General features: G+C 40.8%; 1 protein-coding gene across 1 annotated transcript in view; it reads right to left on the bottom strand.

The window, feature by feature from the left end:
- Positions 1 to 1,774: 1,774 nt before the first annotated feature.
- LINGO3 (leucine rich repeat and Ig domain containing 3) overlaps positions 1,775 to 11,210 on the bottom strand; it is a 151,862-nt gene continuing 142,426 nt past the window's right edge. Inside the window, exon 2 of the mRNA XM_040323205.1 lies at positions 1,775 to 4,054. Within this exon, the coding sequence (XP_040179139.1) occupies positions 2,205 to 4,022 (1,818 nt within the window). The 5' untranslated portion in view covers positions 4,023 to 4,054 and the 3' untranslated portion in view covers positions 1,775 to 2,204. The remainder of the gene's footprint in view (positions 4,055 to 11,210) is intronic.

Below are 11,210 nucleotides of genomic sequence, written 5' to 3'. Positions count from 1 at the left end.
TGCCTTTACAACTTAGCCATTGCAGATTCTGTGTATATATCAGTGTACAAAATAAAGTATATAGAGCACATATATATCATTTCTGCTTTGTAACAGACTACAGTATATAATTAGAAAGCACATGGTGTACTTGTCATACTTCATTTCACTTGTTTGTTATTGGCAATTTGTTAAAGGCCCATGAAAATTAAGATTTTTTTTAATAACTGTATGTAGTTAATATACATTGGGGTTGATTTCTTAAAGGCAAATCCACTTTGCACCTAGAAGTGCAATTGGAAGTGCAGTCACTTTAAATTTGAGGGGTAGATCTGAAATTAGGGGAAGCACTGCTGATTTTATCATCCAATCATGTACAAGCAAAAAGGCTGTTTTTTATTTTCCTTGCATGTCCCCCTCAGATCTACAGCGACTGCACTTCCAAGTGCACTTAAGTGCAAAGTGGATTTGCCTTTAGTAAATAAACCCCCCTGTCAACTTGGATAATTGACCCATGTAGGTCAAATAAAATGTTTATTATACAGATTTTAGTTGCTAATATCTATTGCAAAGATTACCTATTAGGTTTAGAATTTGTCATGCATATAATGTATTTTTTAAAATATTTTAAGCAGGTGAAAATAAATTTTTAGCAATGCCATTTAATACACCAAGCAACAATTAGGCATTGTGACTTTGCAACTTTCAAGGCTGAAGGTTTCAAATTGTATTTTTAAACAGTGGGGTTGATTTAATAAAGTCAAATAGACTGTGCACTTTGCAAAGTGCAGTTGCACTCGGCAAGTACAGTTGCGATAGAGCTTAGTAAATTAGGTAACGCTTCATTTTGAAAAGAATACCCAATCACATTCAAGGAAAATGTAAAAAAAAATGCATTTTTCTTGCACATGATTAGATGATGGAAGACAGCTGAGCTTCTGCTCATTTACTAAGCTCTGGAGCAACTGCTCTTGTAGAGTGCAACTAGACTTACTGAAATGCACTGTCTGTTTGCCTTTAGTAAATCTACCCCAGTGTATTTTGTTTCTTTTTTCTCTCTTACTGAACACTGTATTTATCACTGTATTACATACAATGTATTAGGTTAGTGAAAATACAGCTTTAAGTTTAATACTTTTTAAGTTTCCCAACTCTATGTTTCTTAAAATCTACTCAACATGCACAATACTTAATACAATTTTTGATGGTGTTGTTCAAAACAGGAATGCTTTAACACATGAATCCTAAATACTAAATCTACTCCTGTCTTAATACTTTTCACCCAAGTCATAAATCGATGTTTAGCAGTCCAGCATGATTGTTTGAGCTGGCTGACCACTTACTTACGAAGCCTGCAAAAGTTTATATATATTGGACACTGGAATAGGGTTCTATGGTTCTATATGGTTATGGTTATATGGTTCATGAATAGTGCTACACTTTCTCTGATTGTAGTGTTACATATTCTTCTGTGTTTTAATGGTGTTTTAAATATGTTTGATTCATTGTTACATTTTTAAGAATTTCACAAACTGTGCTTAAATGTGTTTGATGTATCACTTGTATTGGGTTCTACATCCAACTCTTCCTGCTGACGTGTTTTTTAATATGGCCTTAACATTGGTCTGTGATGGTCCCATTATATATCCTGAGAGTTTTCCCTAGCAGACTGTTAGTTTTCCATGTGAGTTAGGCTCAAGATGTGTTTCCAAATATTTCCAAAGATGTGCTGGGTCCTGAATTTTTAAATTGTTAAGTCATTTGTCTGGGATGGAGCCATTATCTGTAAACCTTATTTTGTTTCAGTTAAGGCTGTTTTACAGACCCTGCTTTATGGTCATCTTGCCAAAACACTTGGATTCCACATATCAATGTCACATGAAGATTAAGTCTCCCACACTTGGAAATCAGCAATTTCTATGACTAAACTGTCAAATTTTCTGTGTAGTGTGGGTGAGGCACTCAGCTTCTGGAATGCTGGGTTTGTAGTTTAAACCAGCTCTGTTCACTCACACACAAAACAGTTGTGATTGGCTGGTCAAGAAAACCCACTTGGCAAGAGCCATTCAATAGCCCTTGTAATTAGTAGGAATGGAAGATGCCATAAGCACGTAATTACAGGCAGGTAATGTAATCTCTTAGATGAGGCACACCTTTCAGTTCATTACCTTTAATTAGCAAAATTCACAGTATCCTAAAGTGAAATAACTTTAAGTCTTCAACTTTCATATCATCTTCATATTGAACTTTCTAGCTCCACCTGGACCAGCAACAGAGGCAGGCCCGTCAACCTTACGGAATGAATACTCCACCGTGAAGTTATTTTTATGTTGTCCTCTTCCTCTGCTCCAAACAAAGAGAAGAAGGAAGCAAAAAAGTACAACCCCCAAGAATGTAATGCATCCCATGGCTGTTGACACCAAAATAGTTTTTAGGTCCAGAGTAAACTTCAAAAATACATGGGTGTCATTGTGAGAGGTATCATTGTATTCTGATAAATACAGTGTTCTGTTGGAATATGGAGAGTTGTCACCTTTTACAGTCAATGTTGCAAAATAAGTATCATTCCCTCCAGCATTTGTTGCAATACAGATATAGGTTCCACTGTCTTGAACTTGAGCATATCTTATCTCTAAGGTACCTTCTGGCAGGACAGTAGATCTTCCTACACTCCTGCTTGTTATCATTCTTCTCTGTGGTGAGACCCAGACAATGAGTGGAACAGGTTCTCCATCTGCCTTACAGTGGAACGATACTGCCTGTCCTTCATGGGCTGTAATGTGTTGCAGCTTCCGATCCCTTATTTTGGGTTTTTGGCATGTGAAATATTCAAAAAGTATTGAATCTGGAAAATCACACAAAGCATTGCCTTGAATCTCAACAGGAGAAGCACAGACAGGTTGGTGACCATGAAAATTTAGGGTTTTTCTTCGCTGCAAGATCCATAGTAGTCGGCAGTCACAAGCAAGTGGATTGGCATCCACTCTCAGTGTCTCTAGAGTATTCACTGATTGAAAAGTGTTCTCCTCCAAAGTTGATAGGAGATTATTGGAGACATTCAAGAGTCGGATCTGTCTCAGGCCATAAAAGGCTTGGGATTCTACCATAGTGAGAGAAGCTCCTACTATGTGAAGCTCTCTGAGCCTGGTTAAGTCACGGAAGGAACCCCGCTGGATGATCCTAATAGGATTGTAAGAAAGATTTAGGTATTCCAGGTAAGTAAGACTTTTTAGAGCAGCTGTTGGTACTGATGTAAGATTGGTATAAGTGATTGAAAGAGAGGTAAGATTTAGTCCTTGAAAAGCTGTTGGGCAAACATCCTCTAGAAAAGGCCAGCAGTCAATTTCTAGTTGTTTGAGGCTGGAAAGTTTCTGAAAGTTTTGTTCTTCTAAATTGCTAATGCCCAAGTGACGAAGTTTAAGGACCTCAAGACCTTGCAGATAAGACAGTGAGTCGGCAGATATAGAAGTTAAGTTGCATTTTTCAATTGTCAGCTGTTCTAGTCCTACCAGTCCAGAAAAGGCTTTCTGTGAAATATACAACAGTTCATTGTCTCCAACTTCGAGGCTCTTCAAATTCCGCAGATCCTGGAACATGAAGTCCAACAAAATTACAATTTTATTTTCACTAATATCCAACAAAGTCAGATTGCTAAGTTTGTTGAATACCCCAGCTGGAATAAGTTTCAACTGATTACCCTTCAGCTTCAAGGTTTGTAGGTAGAAGAGGCTGGCAAATGCCCCGGGCTCAATGACTGAAAGAATATTTTCACTAAGGTCCACTTCTTCCAGTTGGGGAAAAGATGAAAATTCACCAGGATTTAGGCAGCGAATACGGTTCTTACTAAGGTCCAAAAGCTTTGTTTCAGAGGGAATGCCATCAGGAATTGCTGAGAGGCGCTTACGGTGACAGATAACTGACCTGATTTGTGGTGTGCATTCACAACGGGCAGGACACCCCGATGCATTTTCTTCTGAACACAGTAAGAGAAGGTGGAATACTAGGATGGAGGGCCAACATGATGCCATTTTACTAGGCATCATACAATGAGAAGTGCTAACATTTTTGCAGACACCTAAGATAAGAAACAAAAAGAAATTCAAACATTAAAATAACATTATTATATTAGATTTATGAACTGCATCAAAATATTCCAGATATGAATCATTATAAATGGACAATGTATCTGAACAACAAGAAACAGAAATTATTGTTCTATAATTGTGGTGGGCACCTCTGATGGGGGCTGCGCTGATAATCAATGTGCTGATTATCAGAGCACACCCCCCTCTGACATGAGAGCTGCCGATCGGCCCTCCCTATCAACGTGAACTGAGGAAAGCCAATTACCGGCACTTCCACCTGCCTCCAACTGTCCCATTACATCTGGTTGGACACGGATCTGTCATCCGTCCGCTCCACTTATTGTGGCCCGCGACCAGTTACCAAGTTGCTTAAGTGGCCCTCGCTCTTCAAAAGGTTGGGTACCCCTGATTTAACCTATTATTTAAAGCTATTTCTACAATAATTGTGTTTTCCCCGAGATCTTAGACTTTTTGCCAAGGGTTTCTCCACATAAAAAAGGTAGAGAAACACTGAGCTAGAGTCCAACTTTATTTGATATTCAAGTCCATCCAAATCTGCTGGTCTGAGACTACCCTCTCTGCTGACTGACAATGCTGCCGTCCAAATGTGTCTGTATTGCTTCTCCAATGGAGTGGAGACACCCAAAAAAAGGAGGGGGTTCATTTTCTAAAATGGAAGAGTGCAAAATCTGGTGCTGCTGCGCATGGTAGCCAGTAAGCTTCTAACTTTGGCTTGTTCAATTAAGCTTTGTAAAAAAAAATGGGTTTCTATGCAGAGCTACATTACCAGGTTAAAAAAAATAAAAAGCCTAAAAAAGAAAACGAATGCAGTTACCACATCTAAGAATTGATAAGCTGCATCATATTACCTTTTTGTCTTTGGGTTTAATACTGCTTTAAAGTGGATGTAAACCCGAACATTTTTTTTTATGTCACAATGTACAGTATAAGATTTCCTATCATCTGTGCCCAGTCTTGCCACAACGAGTTAATTCAGCTCTGAGCAATCCTCTTTTATTGTTCAGTGAAATAAAACTGACTTACAGAGAAAAACCTTAGTCCGTTCCGCCCCCTTGCTGTGAGTAACAGGTTATTTACATATCTCATGCACTAGCCTGGAGACAGGCATTATTTTTTAATTCCCACCCCCACTCCTTTTCTGAAGTCATGTGGTTACTTTTCTGGATTTTCACTGGATGTTAGTGATCATAGCAGAATTTAGTGTAAGGAATACACAGGAAAAAATGCATGTTGACAAGGGGAGTGTAGAGGAAAGCGGGGAGTCTACTGACATCACAACTCCACCCACAGAACTCCAAACAACAGACCCACCCACCGAATCTGCAGTTATTATAACAGACAGAGGGGAAACATTTGACAGGTAAGGATACATGCAGGAGGTGTATAGATCAGCACTATGGCAGTAGTTTAGAAAGGATAAGAGTGGGTTTACATCCACTTTAAGTCACTGCCATCTAGGGGACAATACTTTAATTTAGCACTATCATTATCTTTCACTATGGTACACCATGTGCAAGACAAACGCCGCTTTTGATTTTTAGATTTTTAGGATTATATATACACAACATCCAGGTAAAGAAAATCTTTACTTTTTCTACTTAAGGGGTCTATTTGAAAATGTGCAAAAATTGGGTGAAATCTGTGAAAACATTTATAGTGTATATTTTTACCAGACAATTCTTCATTCCTACTTATATTGCTTATTTCTGAAGTCGGTAAGAAAATGGAGACACTCATATACTGGAAATTGAGGGTTTGTCTCCCTAGCTGAGCAACAGAAGCAGGTATATGATCCTGGAAAGCCAGACTACAAAATTAGAAAAAAATTGAAGTGACGTTTGGATGGCAATAGGCTCCCAAGTGTTCAATAAATTGGCTCCATATGAAATTGTAACTTCAGCACAGCAGATCAGAAAATATGGGTGTGATAGAGATATTTGTTTGCTAGTGTGTGTGTCTGGAAATGGCTTCTATTTGAGCATTCTTACATAGGTGTTTTGTATGGGAGGCAGACCATCTGTTTGCTTGACAATGCCTATATTTGAAAGAAAAAAACTGTATAACAAATTTTCTTTACAAAACATATAATTAAAATAATGTAATTATTATTAATCATTACAATTATTACATTTTACTACATTAACCACTTTAAGATCAAGCTTTTTCTGGCTCTTTTTATTTACAAGTTTAAATCAATATTTCTGGCTAGAAAATTACTTATAAACCACAAACATAATTTTTTTTTTTAGAAGAGACCCTAGGGCAGAGGTGGCAAACACTAGGCCCGTGGGCCGAATCCGGCCCTCCAGGCCTTGTCATGTGGCCCGCGCAGTGGCACGCCAGCCTCCACTTCCTCTTCTCACAGCCGCTTTCTGCTGCTAACACGAAACAGGTCTCCTTGGCAACCAGAGTAAACACTTCCTCCCTCTCCTCTTCAATACTGTGTGTAGCTGAGCGCATGCAATGTGGATCCAGCATGTACCTCCCCCAGCAGTTTTCCAGCCCATCTCCTGCAGGCTGCTGCTTGAGTGGGAGGGAAAGGGATGTGCCTGACCCCTGAGACCGCACCCGCCTGGAAGAGGGAGGTGTGAGCTGCTCAGCAGAGGGAGCCGAGTGACTGTGAACTTCCTGGAAGGTAAGCTCAGAAAGCAGTACATCTTGGATTAGTTAACAGGCACCTCTATGCTGAGTCTGCTGAGTTACTCTAGCTTAGCATAGAGGAGCTGTTAGCTGACAAATCAGATTGAATCTTTTCAAGTGGCACAGTGAGAAATTGGGCTTATTAAAGCATTGTAAACCCCAGGGTGTTCTCTCCTCACCTAACTGGTGCATGCTTTTTCTGACCTCCCTGGTGTGTGCTCTCCTCACCTCCTTGGCACGTGCTCTCCTCACCTCCTTGGCGCGTGCTCTCCTCACCTCCTTGGCGCGTGCTCTCCTCACCTCCTTGGCGCGTGCTCTCCTCACCTCCCTGGTGCGTGCTCTTCTCACCTCCCTGGTGCGTGCTTTCCTCTGCCCTCTGTACATAGCACACCCCTGAATTCCTGCACTCTGTACGTAGCACACCCCTGAATTTCTGTACCTAGCACACCCCTGAATTCCTGCACTCTGTACTTAGCACACCCCTGAATTCCTGTACGTAGCACACCCCTAAATTCCTGCACTCTGCACGTAGCACACCCCTGAATTCCTGTACGTAGCACACCCCTGAATTCCTGCACTCTGTACGTAGCACACCCCTGAATTCCTACCCTCTGTACGTAACGTGCTGCTGAACCCTACACTCTGTACGTAGCATAATCCTCACGTAATCCTGAACTCTGCACTGTGTATGTAGTGCGACCAAGATACAACTGGCCCTTTGAGGGCAACCACACTGCTGATGCGGCCCTCGACGAAATTGAGTTTGACACCCCTGCCCTAGGGAATAAAATGACAATCGCTGCATTTTTTTTATTTGCACAGCAGTTTTTCAAACATGATTTTTTTGGGAAAAAATACACAATATATACCTCAAATTTTGTGTTAATTGTGAAAGATGATGTTATGCAAAGTAAATAGATAACTAAAATATCACACTTTAAAATTGTGCATGCTTGTGGAATAGCGACAAACTACGGTACTTAAAAATCTCCATAGGCAACATTTTAAACATCTTTACAGGTTACCTATTTAGAGTTAAAGAGGAGTACTAGCACTAGAATTATTGCTCCTATTCTAACGTTCGCAGTGATACCTTGTGTTGTGCGAACACAGTTTATATATGTGTATGCAACTTATGTATGCTTTTGCTTCTGAGCGTGCGCACGGAGGGATAGGGGCGCTTTACATTTTTTTTTCTTTATTTAACTTTTTATTTTTTAATTTTACACTGTCCCTTTTTTTATCACTTTTCTTTCTATTACTAGGAATGTAAACATCCCCTGTAATAGACATAAGGATGACAGGTCCTCTTAATGGAGAGATCTGAGGTCAAAAGTGACTCCAAACCTCTCCTTTTCCTTTAAACTCTTTGATCTTTTGCGAAAAAAATATATTATTACTTCCACCCTGGATCGGGAATGACATCACAATGTCGCTCTGGTCCTCCAAGGCTATAAAGGTGATCAAAGATGATCTACACTTTTATTACCCCTGGCACCAGCACCATTGGATCGTTTCTCAGATGAGCCAGCAAAATCGCTAAGCCCGAGAAACACAGGCGAAAAGGGGACACCCCCTCCCCGCTTCTGAAAGCGTTCCAGCAACTCATGAGAAAGCCAGCCGACGGCTGAAAAAAAACCCCACCAGGGTTATCGCTGATAGCTTTAGCCATAACACTGGTAAACCACTTCAAAGCCGCAACTGAGGCCGCGTACACACGGCCAAGAAACTCGACGGGCAAAACACATAGTTTTGCTCGTCGAGTTCCTTGTGAAGCCGCCGAGGATCTCGGCGAGCCAAATTTTCCCATTGCCGTCAAGGAAATAGAGAACATGTTCTCTTTTTGGCCCGACGAGCTCCTCTGCGGTTTCCTCGTTGAAAAGTGTACACACAACCTCGGCAAAAAAAAACCCCAGCAAGCTTCTTGCTGGTTTTTGCCGAGAAACTCAGCCGTGTGTACGAGGCCTAAAGGTAGACACCGGATTGCACACAGTAATCCAGACTTCAGATACCAGCTCAAGAGCCAAAATTTTCTAAAAGTAGATGCCACCTCATTCTCACAAAAAGTTGTGTAGAGGGAGTTAGCCTTCACCCACTACTCCCGATATAATATAGCTACATTTTCATGTGTAGCATACAACAGCTGTTTTCAAGTTTTCAAGTATGCCAAAGGCACTCTTGAGTGTCTTTCATGTCTAGCACAATTAATATTTAATTCTTTGTTTTATTATACTTAGTTCTTGCTGTCTAGAGCCCATAAAATGATTACTAATAAGAAAAGACTCATCTGCCACAAAGGCACAGGGCATTGCAGGCTTGGTAATTTGGGGCAGAGGGAGACCTTCTGGCAGGTCAAGATATTCTTCATAAAGATTTTGGTTAAATAAATAGTGCTGGAAGACAGCCCAGAGTACAGTGCTTCCCTTGTTAAAATAAGTGACCCAATAGTTAGTATCTTCCTTGAGCATCAACAGAAAGGAAAAAAAAAAATTCAACGTATTTGCTGCCACTGCTGAGGGCATAACGAAACATGCCTATGGCTGCCAGAGATGAGGATCTTGCATCTCTGCCAGAAGCACTGCAGAGCCTCCTCCTATCTGACCTTGTTGGAGATAAGCTTAACCATGTTTTTAAGCAGTCTACAGAGAACCTGGCTCTTCTTCAATGCAATCAGGCAAACTGTGGATTTTCTGACTCTAAATATGAAATGTCAAGGGGGAATTTAGAGTTGCCAAAAACCTGTGCAAGCCATAAGAGCTCAATGGAGAACTATGAAGCATAACGTCAGTAGCAAATTATGTTAATAAAACTCCAGTAAAATTAAAGCAGGAGAGATTTCACAATAGGTCTAATGCTGCCTTTCAGGAATATCATGGAAATTAGTACGTGCTTTTATCTATGTAAATTTGCATAATAGCATGTATATTTGTTAACCACTTCCTGACGCCATACGACTATAAACGGCCGCAGGGTGGTTCTAAATCTCTGACTCGCCGTCTTTTTCCGGCCTCCGCTCCTCCGGGCCACTGGGGGGCGCGCGAGGGCCGGCGGCGGCATGCGCGTGCCCGCCGCATCTTTGAGATGCTGATGCGCGTGCCTGGCGGCCACGATAGCCGCCAGGCACCCGCGATCGGCGGTTACAGAGACAAGGACGTGGATCTGTGTGTGTAAACACACAGATCCACGTCCTGTCAGGGAGAGAGGAGACCGATCTGTGTCCCTTGTACATAGGTCACCCCAGTCAGTCCCCTTCCCTCACAGTTAGAAACACTATGCAGGGTACACATTTAACCCCTCCCTCACCCCCTAGTGTTAACCCCTTCAATGCCAGTCACATTTATACAGTAATTAGTGCATATTTATAGCACTGATTGCCGTATAAATGTGAATGGTGCCAAAAATGTGTCAAAAGTGTCCGATGTGTCCGCCATAATGTCGCAGTCCCAATAAAAAGATCGCCACCATTACTAGTAAAAAAAAAATAAACAAAAATAATAATTTTGTAGGCGCTATAACTTTTGCGCAAACCAGTCGCTTATTGCTATTTTTTTTAATTTTTTTACCAAAAATATGTAGAATACGTATCGGCCTTTTTCAAAATTGGCCTATTTATTATAGCAACAAGTAAAAAATATTATTATTTTTTTCAAAATTGTCGCTCTTTTTTTGTATATAGCGCAAAAAATAAAAACCGCAGAGGTGATCAAATACCACCAAAAGAAAGCTCTATTTGTGGGGAAAAAAGGACGTCAATTTTGTTTGGGAGCCATGTCGCACGACCGCGCAATTGTCAGTTAAAGCGACGCAGTGCCGGAAGCTGAAATTTCACCTGGGCAGGAAGGGGGTATACGTGCCCAGTAAGCATATGGTTAAAAAAATAAACATCACTGGGAGAAACTGGGATGATGGACAAGGGGCAGCACCATTAACACAGACTTCCTCTTTGAGGAATAAAAATTCTGATGTCCAGCAGGTATTAATAGTTAATAAAAGTGGAAAAAAAATAAGGTAATTGTTATTAAGGATATTCTATATCGTATTGCTGTTGATGTAAATTATCTGGTTCCCTGGCAGGCAATTTCTACACTCCAGAGGTTCTCCTTGGCTTGCACTTTACTGTAACAAAAATGGAAATTGAAGCATCACACCACTACTAAGATGTCCAGATACAACTTTGTTTCAAATAAGGCAGACAATCCAAAGAGAAGCCAGTGCACTTCAGGGGTCTAAAATCACCCCCTTCATCAGGGCTTCAATCAACACAATAGGAATAACCTTGACATGAGCTAGACCTTTACTGTTATTTCTTCAATTGTGAGTACAAGCATAGATCTTATCAGCAGCTTGTTTCGCAGCTGTAGTAATTCCCATCTTCCAGCAAAATCTAAATCAGAAGGGCCAGCACTTCATCCAGACTCTGACATCTTCGGGCAGCTGATTTCCAGGTCTTGATCGCAGGCCGCTTTCATTGGCAGAGATGACGTC

This window comes from Rana temporaria, chromosome 1 (assembly GCF_905171775.1).
Source record: "Rana temporaria chromosome 1, aRanTem1.1, whole genome shotgun sequence".
In the NCBI taxonomy this organism is placed as follows: domain Eukaryota; kingdom Metazoa; phylum Chordata; class Amphibia; order Anura; family Ranidae; genus Rana; species Rana temporaria.
This window is presented reverse-complemented; position numbering and strand designations above follow the sequence as displayed.